Source organism: Lissotriton helveticus, chromosome 5_1 (genome assembly GCF_964261635.1).
Source record: "Lissotriton helveticus chromosome 5_1, aLisHel1.1, whole genome shotgun sequence".
Lineage (NCBI taxonomy): Eukaryota > Metazoa > Chordata > Amphibia > Caudata > Salamandridae > Lissotriton > Lissotriton helveticus.
The window spans coordinates 1937554301-1937570781 of NC_136065.1; the positions used below are offsets into that span (position 1 = coordinate 1937554301).

At 42.7% G+C, this 16481-nt stretch overlaps 1 protein-coding gene across 4 annotated transcripts in view; it reads left to right on the forward strand.

The window, feature by feature from the left end:
* CBX1 (chromobox 1) overlaps nt 1-15772 on the forward strand; it is a 106168-nt gene extending 90396 nt beyond the window's left edge. For 3 of the 4 annotated variants that reach the window (XM_078645556.1, XM_078645554.1, XM_078645557.1), the window contains 2 exons: nt 9984-10078; nt 14448-15772. In XM_078645556.1, coding sequence (XP_078501682.1) covers nt 9984-10078; nt 14448-14592 — 240 coding nt within the window. In that variant the 3' untranslated portion in view covers nt 14593-15772. Of the gene's footprint in view, nt 1-7466; nt 9960-9983; nt 10079-14447 lie in introns of those variants that run through there. The other variant, XM_078645555.1, reaches the window with a different exon arrangement.
* Nucleotides 15773-16481: the final 709 nt, after the last annotated feature.

A 16481-nucleotide genomic window follows, 5' to 3' on the forward strand; every position in this document is an offset into this window, starting at 1 on the left:
GTAAGTTGCCGTTTACGCATTCTAGTGCAGGTGCCAGGGTCCTGAGTGAAGGGGATGGAGGTGTGTCCAAACAGCTGCACAGTAGGGGGCGAAAAAAGAAATAATAACTTTGGGTCCATGCAGCCGAAGCATCTCCTTGTAAAAAAATCTGTCCCATGTCCGTAGCAGAGGGCAATTTCTTCACAGGGCAGTAAAATGAGCCATTTTAGAAAAAGATTCAACAGTCACCATAATGACTATTTTCTTCAGGTGGAGGTCGGGTTACAATGAAGTCAGTAGAGATGGTATGCCAGGGCTCAGGTGGCACATGCAACTGATGAAGAAGCCCAGAACGTTGAGAGCGAGGAGTCTTGTTTTGGGCGTAAATAGGGCAAGAACTGAAATAACGATCAGGGTGCTCTAGAACCCAAAGCCACCAGGACGAACGGAGTATGAGTAGATTTAACACCGCTGGCCTTTAGCCAGAAAGTCATGACACATCCTAAGAACTTCAAGCTTCAGTGGTTTCGGTGGAATGAATAAGGACTTGCTTTTGAACACTAAATCGCATTTTTTTGTGAATTATTCTTGCAAAGTTTTCCATTCTTTCCTAGTACTTTGGAATAGTCAGTTTGCATTTTCTTGAGAAAATACTATGTTACACCAATAACTATTTGAGAAGAACGACTATACCAGCCAAAGGTTGATGGAGACCCTGGATATCTGCATGAAAGGCAATCCCCTAGAGTATTCTTAATGCCAGTAATATGAGGTAATAATAAAGTCGTACTGATTGAGCAAGTAGGCCCACTGAGCCTGGTCACTATTTCTGCACTGCACGTTTCTTAGACATTGAAGGTTAAGATGATCCGATTAAATTTCGAAGGGTTCAGAGTCCTCTATCAAAAAATGTCTCCATTAGGAACAGGCCATTTGCATGGGCAGAAGTTCCCTTTCCAGAATAGAGTAAAATCTTTCAGAGTCGTATAGTATATGAAATAAATAGAAAATAGGATGTTCTAAGCCGTCATCTTCTTGAGGATGTAGAAGTACAGCACCAAAGGCTTGTTCGGAGTAGTCCGCTTCAACTATACATTTTTTTTGTTGGATCTGGAATGTCGAAGAATTGGACCATGTGTTAAGGCTTGTTTTAATTTAAAAAAGGCTTCTTCGGCTTGAACATCCCATTGAAAACTTTGACAGAGCATATCATCCTTTAGGATTTGGGTGATATCACTAGATAGTTGGTCAAAGTCTCCGATAAATTACCAGTAGAAATAGCAAACCCGTGGAAGCACTGGATCTCTTTGCCATTGGAAGGGGTTGGCCAGTTTAGGATGGCGGAGACTTCACTCTGATCAGTAGAAATTGCTGTGCTGTTTAGATGAAAAACTAAGTACTCCACCTCAGGCTGATCGACATTTCACTTTTCTAGTTTTGACAAAGTCTATTTAACACCTGACTAACATGCCAATGGTATGAAAGAGGCTCATTAGAAAAAATCAGAATGTCATCAAGATAGACAACATCAGATTGCTTAAACATGTCAGAAAAAAGATGATCCATCTATCTAAGCAATGTGTAGCTGTAGACACACATACTGTGCTTACTCCTGCCATCTAGTGTTGGTCTCAGACATGTGCATCTTGTTTTTGTTGGAAGAAGTCTTTTCTAGTCACGAGACGTGGTGACTCCACCTTTTGTTGGCAATGCGCATGGCCATTGGCTCCATACAAGATACTGAGTAGGGAAGAGGGTCCAAGGGACATTTAAAGACCCGCACGGATAAATCCCCTGTCAATACATAATAACAACCAAAAATCCGTGGGTCTAAAAAACTAAAAGTGTGTTTTTATCAAAGTTGAAAACAAGAAATAAATAACACTAGACAGGAGTCAGTACCAGAAGGATAGAAGTATCTCAGAAAAAAGTAGATTCCCGTCAGTCACCAAGGTGATATTTGTCATCCTTTGGGAATCTCAACCGTACCCTCTAGATGGAAGAGAGAAGGTACTCACAGATCTAGTGATACAATCTGTGAATGAAACATGATATGGTGCATGTGATAGTGCAGTGTAATAATTAAAATTTGATGACCAAAAGGAAAAATATGTTTATTAGATATCCTTTGGTCTCAAAAATAAAAGAAGTGCATAGACGCCCTTAAAAGATGTGTGGGCGCCCTGTTGCGGTCGACATGTTTCAGCCAAACTAAGGCTTTCTTCAGGACCAGATTGTAACAACTACTGCACTTATAGTGAGAAGTAAATAAAAATAAATACAACCTTATATCTCCATAGCCAGAGTATTTTTCTCCACCACCTGGTTCAGGCTTGTATATGGGAGCTTCAGTTCACCGCTACTTGGTGTTCTCACTGGGCCTTCGGCACTGTCCCTTTTTGATCTGCCTGGTGTACTTTGACACTGTTTTTTCGTGGTCGATAAATTCTCAGCGGGGTTCTATCCATACGACTCCTATCACCTTCAACAGTCCAGAATGTCCATGTGATGTAAAGGGCTCATTCCCTGTTCTGCCCACACACTAACTATCCCAGGACAGACTTGCACAAAGTTTGTAACCTGTGCCTGTCCCCTGACCACCAAAATGAATCCTATGCTGCGTGTCTTGTGTTCCATGACAGGAATACCCTTCGGAACCGTCGAGCATGTCGCATTGCTTCAGCTTCAGAAGATGTCTGCTCGGTCACACTCTGATTTGAAAGCTTCGGAGCCTAAACTCATTTTGGGGCATCCTGGATGCTGACCCTCTTCCTGCAGAGGCTACAGGAACATCAAGGCGCCTGCCAGCAGAGGATCCACATCCAGCCAGGCATGAACAGGATCACCGCTAAGCCTGTTCTGCCAACCAAGGATCGCCACAAAATGAGTCTGGCTTTCAAGGAGGTCTTCAACCCTGTCTTGGAGCCAACGCCCGGACAGAGGCACCTCTCCACTGCTGCACACAAATTCCCAAGGCACAGGGGATGTGTCCCCTCCCGACCAGGAGAACAGGAAAATAGATGGTGCTGGCAAGCATGTGACAGCGCAGTCCGCCATACAGTGGCTCATCTCCAACTCCGTCGGCTTACTCTCCTGGTATGATCGCGACTTGGAGACCAGATGGAGGATCCTATCCAACATCTCCCAGAGCAATATTGCAAGCGGGGGCATGAGCTGGTAACAGATGGGAAGATTATCTTCAATACCAACATCCGGTGCGCTCTGGATACCACAGACCTGGCTGCTTGCAGCATTAATTCTGATTTCCTTCACCACCACGATGCATGGCTATGTGTTTCCATTTAAAACAGGAGGTAGAGCAACACCTTCTTAATATGCCCTTCGATGACAAGCATCTATTCAGCATTTAAGTCAATGTGATGCTCATAAAGATCAAGGACATTGATACAGCGAAGGCTATGGGCACCCTTAAAGACTCCCACTGCTCGCGGTTCCCTTCGCTGTCCACGTTACCACAGCGCAGCCATGACAGTTGCCACCACCTACACCAGACAAAGCAGCAGACCCCTTCATGGGGTTACTCCAGAGGAGGGTATAGAGGGGGCTACAAGAGGCAAAAAGGCATCTCCTAAAGGAGCCACTGCCCTAAAACGGTGACACTTTTCTTTCCCCAGACCATCCAACTACTGTTGGGGCCAGGTTGCAGAGGTTTCTGCCTCACTGGGAGGCAATTACTTCTGACCGCTGGGTTCTAGACATCATAAGGGAGGGGTATTGTTTAGAACTCACCCAACACCACCCAGCATCCCCCCATGCCGCACAAGTTGTTCACAGAACACCAGCATCCGAGAGAAGATGCACGCTCTACTTGCCAGAGAGGCCACAGAGCCTGTGCCCGCACTGCATCACGCCAAAGGGGTGTATTCCTTGTACTTTCTCATTCCCAAGAAGATGGCTCCCTAGAGCCTATACTCAACCTCCGATCCCTCAACAAGTCACGTCTGTTAGAATATTTTCACATGGTCAAACTTCATGATGTCATCCCTCTGTTGCAGTAAGGCAGTTTTATGACTGCCCTCGATTTGAATGATGCCTACTTCCATATTCCCATCCACCCCGCCTATCCAAGATTCCTGTGGCTTGTGGTGGGTGGACAACTTTATCAGTTCAAGGTGCTACTTTTCGGGATCACAACAGCCCAAAAGTCTTCTACAAAAGTTCTAGCCGTTGTAGCCACTAACCTCTGGCAGGCTGACATGCATGTGTGTGCTCTTACCTAGACGACTGGCTGATCAAGGGCACCATGCTGAAGAAATGTCTGGCAGACAATCATAGACCTTCCCAGTTTAGGCTTCGCGCTAAATATAGCCAGATCTCACCTTCAGCCCTTCCAAGTACAACCCTTCCTTTGGCAACTCTAGACTCAAGGGTGAGGAAAGCTTACCCAAGCTTGGCCAGGGTCAACACTTTCCAAAATCTAATTCCTCTTTTTCAGCCAGATCGCCAGGTAACGGTCAGGATAGTAATGCGTTTGTTAGGCATGATGGTGTACTGCTTTGCAATAGCTTCCTCATGCAATGTTACTCAGGCGCCCCTTACAGTAGTGCCTAGCAGCACAGTAGTCTTAGGCAGAGGGAATGTGGGAGGATCTCGTGTTGATTTGGAGCCTTACACATCGCTCTCTGTAGTGATGGAATGAACAACCTGTTGCAGGATGCCCTTTCTAGACCCAATTCTACAGGAGACCATTACCACGGATAGCTCGCTCTCCAGATGGAGAGTGTATCTGCAAGATAACACAATCCAAGTCTTGTGGACACCCACGTAGCAGGGCATCCACATCAACCACCTGGAATTGCTGGCTATTTAGTTTGCTCTTCGAGCATTCTTTCCACTAATTCACAACATGGTTGTTTTAGTCTGCATGGACAACACCACAGCCATGTTTTACCTACAAAAGCAAGGGGGCATGTACTCGCCCCAGCTGTCTGTTCTAGCCCAGAGCATCTGGAGGAAGCGATAAATCACACAGTGCATTTAGTCTTCGAGTACATTCAGGATCAACGACAGGGTACATTCAATGACTTGGACGTCCTGCTCAGCAGGACATATCAGCAAGTCCACAAGTGGGAACTCCACCCCCAGACCCTATTCATTTATTTCCTTCGGTGGGGGGTTTCTCACATAGACCTGTTTGCCACTGCCAAAAAGGCAAACTGCCCAAACTTTGGTGCCAAGGTTACTACACTCACGCTCCATAGACTATGCACTATGGATGAACTGGTCAGGGATATTTGCCTACATTTTTCCACCTCTCTTGCTCTTACAGTTCGTAATTCTTAAGCTGAGTCAGACATTCTTTACCCTCATCCTAATAGGCCCTACCTGGGCATGCCAGCCTTGGTACTCCACTGGGGGGGTGAATATTTGACAATGTTCAGCATTCCGTTTATCATCTTTTTGGGCTGCAATTTTCGCCCTAAGTGTAATGGTTATGCCCAATCATGGGTCCCGCGCTCTGTATGTCACCGGATTCAAGCCAGCCTGGCTGATGAGGGTTGATAACCTGAAACTGGTCCCAGGATGCTCGATTTCGGTCGAGGAAGGACCTTGCCTGGCAGTTCAGGTTTGAATGTTCTTATGGGGAGCAGGGTCAAGACTTATTGCATATGGCGGGGTCCAAGCTGGAATGGCGTGGAGAATTAAAAAAACAATGAATTTAGGCCCAGATCTGTGTTCAACAATGTTCAGTATTCTGTCCATCCTCTTTTTGTGTGACAACGTATCACAATGTTACCAATTGTTTGCCCAAAGGATCTGAGCGAAGTTAGCATGGTAGTGATGGGTCTCGTGTGAAGTGTGCCAGCCAATTATATGTTGTCAAAGCAAAGGTGCTGGCTCCAATATTGTGCACTGCACTAGATGAGTAACTTAGCTTTTTTCCCTCCTGTGTCATCCTTCCTTGGCAGGCCATATGCCAGGAAGTTTGAGGGCTACTGCAGAAATGGAACTTTGGCCCACAAAGGTGGGCACTATCAGTGCCTCTGCCAGAAATAAGCAAATGGTCTTTCTGCCCACCTCTCAGTTCCCACTTGTTTCCAAGTTGTTGCCGCCAATGAGCACTCAGTAGTGGTGGGCCAGCCAAAGCAAGACCACCGCTGAATGATGTTAGAAAGGCTGCCTTCTGATGCCCTTGTTTTCTGCCCTGGACCGCCATGCAAGCTATGGTATTTCTGGGCAGGATAAAAAACAGTGTTTACAATGTACTGAAAAAAAACTCTCAGCAAGACAGAAACATTCATTGTTTTTCAGAAGCAACCCCCTTTTTGGGAGAATGTTTTTGAAAAAGAAACAAATTGCTGACTGGCTAGTCATGCTGGCTGGAATTCAGAATGTTTGCAAAAAGTGCTTCCTTCGTTTCAGCGGAAACACTTGACTCTAGTTATATGGTATTTCTATAGTTCAAACCTAGCCAAAAGGCAGAAGAGCTCTGTACAGGATCATAAACAACACAGAATCAATGGGCGATAGGAGAGGTAGCCCATTTTTTGGACTGCTAATGCATTGTAATGTATGTTCTTTAAAGAAGTATCCTTGAAACTTTTCTTACATTGGAGCAATGTAGGGGACAGTCATCATTGATGTGAAGATATTCCTGAGACTGGGTGCATAGATGGAAAATAGCTGCTGCCTTGTTTGTTCTTTTTTACACTTCTTAGTCTACTGCCTGATGGAGTGCTGGCTGCTCGTGTGCCAATGTCATAGTTATGGACGAGCTGCATGACCTCCGTACGCATACGAAGCGTGAGGGCAGCTTCAGGATGTGAAGCCGGGTTGGTAGTCTAGCTTAGGTGGTCGGAAGCGGACATCACAGCGCTTCCGGGTTGACGCGCATAACAGCCGGCAGTTCCCGCTGCTTCAACGTTTTGGATTAACACTGTTGCCACCATTGGACGAGACGAAGAGACCGAGCACGTCCTTCTTCAGGTATTTGGAGATCTGGAATGCCTGCTGTTCCTTCGTTGCCGTGCTGGTGCCCAAGGTTGACACGTGCAGGAGCGCTGTTCTTTGGTTGCCAATTTCAAGCAAAGTGCGGCTGCTCTTAGCATTTCGCAGTTACGATACTGTCAGGACTTGCAGGCATTCTCCTTGCCTGTTCGTCCTCGTTGAAGCCTTATTCCTTGGTTTCTCTGAAATCTACGCACAGGAGTGTGTTAGGATATTTACATACTGTTCTTCTTTAATATTTGCGCATGAGCGCTGGTTTTTGATTTTGGTCTTCACGCGCAGGAGCGCTGGTACCTTGTTTTGGGCTACTTAAAAGCAGAAGCGTTTCCACTTGCACTCCCTGGTGCACTGAAGTACTTAACTGTTTCCTGGTATATGTGCAGGAGCGCTTGTTCTTTTGCTGTCTTTGTTGATGACTTCCTTGGCGTACTGTCCTATATGTGTTTAGTAGTCCTTAAGGCAGAAGGGGGTTGGTGTGCATTAGAGGTAACAGCTGTTCCCCTATACTTCCATTCCAGACTGAGTGCCTTGAGGGATTCCAGGGACGTAGCAAGACCCTCAGTTTGGTTTACAGGAAGACCTCTTTTTCCCATCTCTGGCTTCTACCCCCGGTCCCATCTCCATCCTGGTCAGTATACACGCATCTACTAGGGTAAAGTGGGAGACAGCGGTGGTAGTTCATGTCGCCTCTGCGAGATCGCCTCACAAGTATAAGGTAAGACTTGTGGGACTCTGACAGCCAAGAACCAGCAGAGATGGTGAGCTTGTCTGCAAAATAAACTGGGGTGCTATTCATTATGGCTTTGCAAGCGATGCACCTAGTTTTGAAGGTGATGGGTGCAGGCAAGGGGCGCCAATGGAGTTTCATCCGGTTAGTGGTGATGTGATCATATTTCTTCGGACCGTGGACGAGACTTGCTGCGTTGTCTAGGTCGCCCTTGGCACCATCCACATGCAAGAGTATAAGGGTTTGAATACAAGTTCTGAAGTCACTTTCTGGAAGAAATGGTTTCACTTTCTGTAGAAGAGGTGCTGGACATCCAGGTCTGGTGGATGTGCAGGCATTGTTTGAGTCATTGAATGTCTGAAGCTGAGATTTAAAAAAACAAATTGTATCATTGGCATTGGTGAATCTTGATGCTCTTATCTGTTTAGGGTTTGGTATAGGAGTAGTGTGAAAGAAAAGGTGTGGGCAAGAGTTTAGATTGAAATGAGGCATACACATGGGATTTGAGACATGTAAAGGGAAAGCCCTCATGTTAAGGTATGCAAAATAATTGAGGTTGGGTTAATTATAGAATTGGAGTTTGAGATAGGTAAAGGAAAAGCTCTTATGCCAGAGTTTAGAAACATAGAAAATTGAGGTTGGGTTAGGTATATAGCCTTAGGACCTGATTAAGAGTTGCGGGTTCAATTCAATTCTTCTTTATTCGGCCTTCTGAAGACAGGTCATAAAAGTTAAACCTAATAACAAAACACATTAAGATCAAACTCAACACAAACAATTACAATAACATTTTCCATTTTAAAAAGTACGACCACAGACAAAAACAGTAATTTGATTGTAACTAAAGTGACTGTGCAGATAAACTTGATCCGAAAATAGCAGCAAATTATCATGCAGTGGCATTAAATGTTAAAATCAGTCATAAAAAAACGAGTTAGCAGCAGTAATAGACGCTTTAGCAGCAATACAAATACAATATATACAGAAACTATTAAAGTGCATTAATATTAAAACAATGCACTTTAATAGTTTCTGTGTATATTGTAGTTGCTGGTTATATTTGGCCCCTCATAACTATCGGATGTGTTAAATACCTCAAGCTTGGTTAAATTTCAGCAGCTCCAACCTGGTAAAATTTTACAGAGAAATGTGTACGATATTTACTGTACCATGCAGATTGTGGTGTATTCAACACCAACATCCGCATGATGTTCCCCATGAACTCGTAATAGGGGCTATTTATCACACCCGATATAAAACAAACCCCTGGGTATCGTTATTTACCAGGTGCGATAAATAACACCTTTACTTGAAATCAGGCCCTTACGGTTTGAGATGGGTAAAGGGATTCTTAGTATGGGGCGTTGGGTCCCCTCAGAAGGGTTACATTCAGTTAGTTTTTTATTTTTGTACTTTACATTTGAAGTATATAATTTCTTACATAGCGTTCCTCACTATGTTCTTGACTAAAGGTGTTTTAATAATTTTTTTAACTTTCAAACTAGATTGGCGAACTATTTTAAAAAATAACCTCGCATGTTTTTATAAATCACTGTATCATTGACGTGTATTTTATCAGGGATTTTTTAATTAGTCGCGTACTATGCTATAATTGTACCTTATGTCATTAACAAACTGTCGGTCTTGTTGTTTCAGACCTTGAATGAAGCAATGAATTACTTGCTTCCAATTACCTCATCTCCCTTATCAGAGCGGGTGACTGGAAGTTTGAGTTTTTAACAAAATATATTTCTGATTAAAGATTTCACAATTTGACAGAGGTATATGCTATTTTCTATTTAATGCTTAGTCAAGCCATAATTGGCAGTCGCATACACTACTAAAAACATTACTTTCACTACTTTTTCAAAAAGATTCTCGCAGTCAAAATGATCTCCATTTATCTACAAATTATCTCCATTTATCTACAACTAATCCTCATGTAACGCAACTGGTGCTATGTAAAGCGCTCTGATACCCGATTCGGGTCAAGTTCACGCTATATGAAACTCCGTTAAAAAAAAAACTAGGCAACATTATCACAGTGTCTGTGAGGGAGGGATTGGAAAGCAATGCATAGAAAAAGGGTCTTGGTTGTGTAATTATCGAAGAGATTTCATATGATTCATTAGATGTGTGGGGCATTTACCTTCCTGAGATGTACTTTCCTCAAACATTACAAGTTAAAGACGAAGTGCCTAAGAAGAGAAGGCATAGGCTCAAGGCTTATATAGCACAGTGCATGCAACATCAATAGAGGAGTAAATGGGCTTATTGTGTATTTTTCTTTTATTTGTGATACTTGTAGGTAGAGAAACCACGTGGCTTTTCAAGAGGCTTGGACCCAGAGCGGATCATCGGCGCCACAGACTCCAGTGGGGAGCTTATGTTCCTTATGAAATGGTGAGCCTTCTGCTGCTTTACTTAGCTGCCATCACCTTTGTAAATAGCAATGATATCCTACCGTGCCTCTGCATCCCGGCATGGTTCTCTTCTTGTATGTGCTCCTCACCCCGTGAACAATGGCTCTATTTTATCCTTTCTTTTTAAGGGTCCAACCAATGCTTGTTTCAGTCTTCTCTACTTCCTATTGCTCATGTGTTTTTGTGTTTCGCCTTTGTGTGGTTGGACCATGAAGGCTGGTTGTCTTCTGTGTGTTGCGAGATTTATATCTATTTACACTCTCATGTGCCAGTTGTGAGAATCGCTTGACTCCTACAAACTCTGAAAAACCACCTGCCATGCAAAGCTGTTGCACGGAGCTGTAACGAAACAATTTTATGGTACGGCAACAAAATGTAAATTGGTTTTCCAGCCAGATCGTAGCATGGAGCACGTCTTCACTCTGATGAAGTGAGACTTGTCTAGTGAACTTCAATATATGACAGAATGCACTAAAGTTTTATACCCAAAGTTACAGTTAGTTTTCTTTGAATGCTGAATTTTTGTTGTGCAACCCGGTATCGTGCTCTGTCCATTCGTGTACGATAAATGTCGGAAAAAAGCAGAACCTCTTCAGGTATCCCAGGCCCGGGATGCACAACCAGAGAACAACATTTCAGTTTGCTGAAACAGTCTTAACTCAACTTTAGCTAGGCTATCCTTGTTTAATCCTCTTTTTTCCCTTTTTCTTCCAAATAACAAGTTCAGGCAACAGTTCAACGAAATGCCAATCCAGGCTTTCCTCTCAAAAGCACATGGCAGTTCACCATCACCATTAGTTAACGGAGCAAATATATACCCAATGTGTTTCAGGCCACTGCCCTTCGTCTGGGGTAACTACAGTACAAAAAGACTCAGCAGAATAAACATTCTTTTGCAATTGATTAAATGATGTTCCTTATATTACCACATGCCAAATGATAACCCATGAATTTATAATGTAAAAACCCAACTGAAAAAGGGATTGGCATAAACAAATGAAACTGAACAGATCACAAACTAAACTAAAAAATATTAAATTCGATATCCTCAATTCGTAATCTGTGCCTACATTTATAAAAAAAAAATCTTGAGACAATCAGCCTATGCCTATACTCATGTAACATGTGACATACCATGTCACATTCGCTTTGTTTATTGAATGTTCATCGATGGACTGCCAAAGTTTGATGTTTCCGTCCTCTGTAGGCAAATGTAGTTATTTGAAGTACGGGCGTCGGCGGATTGTGTGATCTGTATTCCATTGTAGAAATGGCAAGTTAATGTTCAAGATACATTAAAGACTATGCCACTATTAGTGTTCCACTTAGAGAATTGACTAGTAAAGGAAGAACGTTCAGAAGGGATGTATTTTATGAACATTCATTTAACAAAATCAGAGAGAACATATCTTCAGCTGCAAATGTAAAATATTTTGGCCCAAAGCCAAGTACGGAGTTAATAGTAGATGTTTGTCCTGTAGGTCTAGGTTATATTCTTGTGCAGTAAAAGCCAGAAAGAGAAACCCCTCCATATGTAATATCACATTCTAATAAAAGTGTATCTGATGTAGAAAAGAAATATTTTCAACCTGAAAAGGAAACTTTAGTTGTGGTATGGGCATGTGAACATTATCACACTATATTATATGGCCAATCTTCCAGTGATTCTGCCGAAGGAACATGATGAAATTGTGAAGAGAGATAAAGAAATTAAAGAGAAAATGAAATGCTATGCAGATCGGAACAAGAATATCAAATGACAGGCTTAGTGTTGGTAAAACAACAACAAATGAGAAAGTTACAATCTAGAATTCATCCATCTCCATTGAAACTAACAGGAATACATGGATCAGCAGTTGCAGCACAAGATGATATTAGGACACTAACAAGGGGGGTATCAGACAGCTGAGCAAAGAAATAATCTACAACAAATTTGTAAGCAGATGTGATCTGGTGCTATACGAAGAAGAATGTGATAAATCAATTATTTATCTACAAGAAGTTGAAAAAAAAACACAAAGTCAAATTGATCATTGTTAATTTGATTGTAACCTGTATTTATTTAGTGCAGTGCAGTGTTGTTTTCTTGCGAAGAGATGAGCTTGTTTGGTAAATATTACACTTAGGCCCTCATTAAGAGTGACTTGTAATTCCCATTTTGTCCACTTAATAGTGGGAGTTTTGCGGGAAACTCTGCCCCTTGTTGTTTTTCCCTGAACTTATTTATTATGTGAAAAGCATGCAGAATATATCCGGAGAAAATACTTCACAGTGAGGGAAAAGGTGCAATCCAGTGTTTTCTATAGTTACTCTGAATTCCAAGGTTCAAAACTTCTAATGGTGTAGGTATAATGTACCTGGTATTACCATACCCTCGGTAATTCTGGGTATGTTATTACTGCATAGTTATTCATGTGAGCAGTAATAATTAGCCCCTTAATAAGAAATGTTAAGAATAGCCTGAAGGATGTTCGTGAATACGTAGAATTTAAAAGTAAACAAATACTTAAATTTGAAATATTACAATCAAACAACACATCCAAATTGAACTGTTACTGGGGTCCTAGAAGGGTAACCTTGCAGGCACATGGCTACTGGTGGGAGACTCAAGCTACCAGTTACTGCTCATTGGGTCAACTTTTTTTATTTCTGTTTTGGAATTGATGTACTCAGCCCAGGTGGTTTTAGCTCGGGAGGTTCTAGCGAAGGCTTCTTTATGGATTTCCTGATATGAATTGAGACAATTAAATGATTTTTGCTTTGTTGACATGTATTCCATGTTTTATTTGAGACAAAAGGGGACTCATAGTTTGTGGGATAAGTTCATCTCGAGCCTTTCATTTATCCTAATTCTTCTGTCTCCTCGGTCTTAGGCTGGTTTTGTGTCGTTTGCATTTTGACATCCATGTGAGCCACTTGACATAAGGTTCACTCCCTTCAGGTCCTACTCTGCTCAACCTTCCATCCCAGGGTTTCTAGCCAGACGTGCTGGTAAAGGGCAGAACGTTTATGGGCGAATTCCTCTTTGACCTTAGCATGTTCCAGGGCTAGAAGCAGTACCCTTTTAAAAAAGAAAAAAAAACATTGTTGTTGCCATTTTTAGTGTTATTCATAACCAAACATGTAGAGCAGTTAGAACATGAAATCAGTGCAAAAACATATGAAGGACCTCTCCTTTGACGTAGGCAAACCGGGCAGGGAGGTGGTGGAGGATGAGGAAAGTTGCTCCACGTCAACAGGATGAAAGAATGGAGGGCGAGTGTGAAGGAGGAGTCTCAATGTTGAGTGTCAGTAAAACCAGTATCCTTGAACGGTTTTGTCTTTTTCTTCTCCTTGATACTCAACGTCTCCCCCATCTTTTCTGTAACATGAATACATTCCTTCCACAGAATCTGACTTCTCCCTCCGTATTAGTTTCCTTAACTTCACCCACATTTAGGGGTTGGGATAGCACCTCTTCTGTGATCTCCATAGTCCATATATACCTTGGCTCAGTGTGCAGTGTCCAGTCCTAGGATTTGTTTTATGCTGTTCTTGTATGTAGTTCTACAGTATGACTGGTTGTATAATCTTCAACCCACTATTCCTGCATGAACTTATCGAGTATTGTCAGACTTGCATAAACATCCCGTCATGGCTTGGCTTCTATTACTTTGAGTGGTCTCAGATTTCTCCAGTTGCTTAACTGTGCCGCGATGGTTTAGCCTTCACAACTTCCTGGGTGGACACCATATAGAAATTTCCTGTTGGTTCATAATGCAGCCACCGTGATATCATAACATAACGTGTATTTGTAAAGCGCATGTTCACCCGTAGGTATCTTGGCTCTGAATAACAGATGTTTATTGTTACTCAACTCAATGGCACTCATTTTATCAACCTCAGATGGGTGAAAGGCTGAGTGGGCCCACTGGGATTTGAACCTGTGGCCATGAGGTCGAACACAGGCCCCTGTAGTGGACGCATTAGTCCACTGAGCTGCTAGACCCGGTGATGAGCTAGTGCAATGATTAATAAGATCCCAAGTGAGGAATCTATTGGAAGATTATATATCCACCAGAACAATTTTTACCCAAGATCCGTAAGGCTTTCTGTGGCAGCAAAAGTCTTGTTCATGCCTCAGCTTTGCTGTGGAATCAAATGCCACTGTATCTTAGGTCTCAGCCAAACCTGATTAGTTCCAGAAAACAGTTAAAAACCTGGCTTCTTTCTTCTCTATGCTAGCATTCTTTTCTGATCACTGTCATCTCTATTCTTTGCTGCTCAGCTGCTAGCGCCAAGACGACCTCTGGCATTTGCCACACTTTATTAATTTAATCTAATCTAATGCCCTTGTTTTCCTCCCGCAGGAAAGACTCCGATGAGGCTGACTTGGTTCCTGCTAAAGAAGCAAACCTTAAATGTCCACAAGTTGTCATCTCGTTCTATGAGGAAAGACTGACGTGGCACTCCTACCCTTCAGAAGACGAAGAGAAAAAAGAAGACAAGAACTAAGCATCGGTGTGAACATGTGACATGGACACTGCACGTGTGCCCGATACAAGGGGATTCTTTGAAGATCCATTATCATTTCTGAACCCCGAGACTGAAGAATCTGCGTGGTTCCAGACCCTGCACTTTCTTGTACATGGTGCCAACCTCTCCCAAGGCAGGGCAGTCCTATGGCACAGGAAGGTGTACAGGATGTTGGCGAGAAAAAGCTGCTCTTAAAGTAGAGTAGGTCCAAGCCTTCTGTGAAGGAAAGCAACATCCAATGTGATCATTTCTGGGGTCCCAGGGTGATACTGCAGCCTTCAAAGGGCCAGTGATCCACTTCCCATAGTGCTCAACTCTTGGCATTGCCAGAGTAGCATGTATGTAGTATGTGGCTTATCACCAGCATCCATGTGTGTGCGTGTGTGTGTGTATGAGTGAGGGAGAGACCTTGTGTATGTGCTCATCTCTCATGGGTTGAGGATGACCCAATTGCATTGTCTGAAATCAGTTTTGTAAAGTAAATTGTTGCCATATGACATTTCCATGTGCACTTTTCGGCAGGACTTGAAGAGTTTTTTTTTTAATTGTTCCTCTAACTTCAAACAGATGTGTTAAGATAGAGGTAACACAGTGTGGACAGGGGCACATAGAGCTTAGTTACAATTTTTAATGGCACAAATTGGTTAACTGCATGCCTTTTCACCGAACTCTGACTTTACATTCCTTGCGTGGCCAACTGTCCCTGTCCAGAGTTTCAGTGGCCGTGATGTCCAGTCGACAACCTCCATTTTTATGCTCCGTTTTTTGTGAGACTATGGAGGGTCCCTAGTGTGTCCTGCCTATTACCTGCAGGGCACAGCTCATTGATCTGTTTTTATTTTGTAACATATTTTTTTAAAACTAGGAATGACGTAAAAGAGGAAATATTTAATGTTCTTAAATTCTGCACTCCTTCCAGTCCCCCACACCCCCTTTTCTTCTATGACGCCTCATGTTCCTGCCTTATCTTGGCACATGGGATCAGCTGTAATTAGCCCTCATATCTTTGTACAGAATCCTTTCCATTTTTATGCATGTTGTGTAGGATTTTGTGAAAACGTGGTTTACTTGTATAGTAAATGTTGAATATAACTTCGTACAAGGCTCTTTTCTGTCTGTTGGCTGTCTTAATAAAATGTTTAGATTTCTAATTCTTACATGGTTAGTTGGGAAAATCTTTGCTGACTGGGTTGGATGCAGGTAAGTGTTGGTCTGGTATGAGAACCAAAAAAGGTACCCTTGGTCCATAAGTTGGATGTCTCCTATAAAGAGGATTCTTCATCTCTAGGGGAAAATGATTGATGCTTAGTTAGAAAGAGTATGTTACGCTAACATTTCATTTAACCGCTTCGATGCGGTGCACATTTCCCGCTGTGTGGGTGAATTCCACACGTGCGCACATCGGACGGCCCCCAGCCATCCCAGGCCCACCGTGACGCATGGAAAAGGTTAAATGTACCTCAGCAAGCACTCAGGGTGTCCACAGGTTTTGTAGTTCAAACTCTTAGGGGCATGGGAAGTGTGTTATATAGTTGGGGATCTGAAATGGTAAAGACACAGTCTCCAGTCCTTTCTTTTTAAAAGTGCAGAATTACATAATTCATGCCACCAGTGGGATGTAAAATGTGTTTAGGTTCATAAGCAAAAGTTTCTAATGAAATCATTTTTTTAATAAATAACTGCCAAACAAAGGCATTTATATTCTGGAAGGTTGTGGCTGTGTACCCAATCAGAAGATGTGCACAACAGAACTAATATCCTATAGCCTTTTGGCTATGGCTTGATGTTCTGCAGAGTGAGTTTGTTGCACACTTTGGAAAATTAGAGGTGCATACAAGGATAAACACTTAACATGGTCCATATTTTCA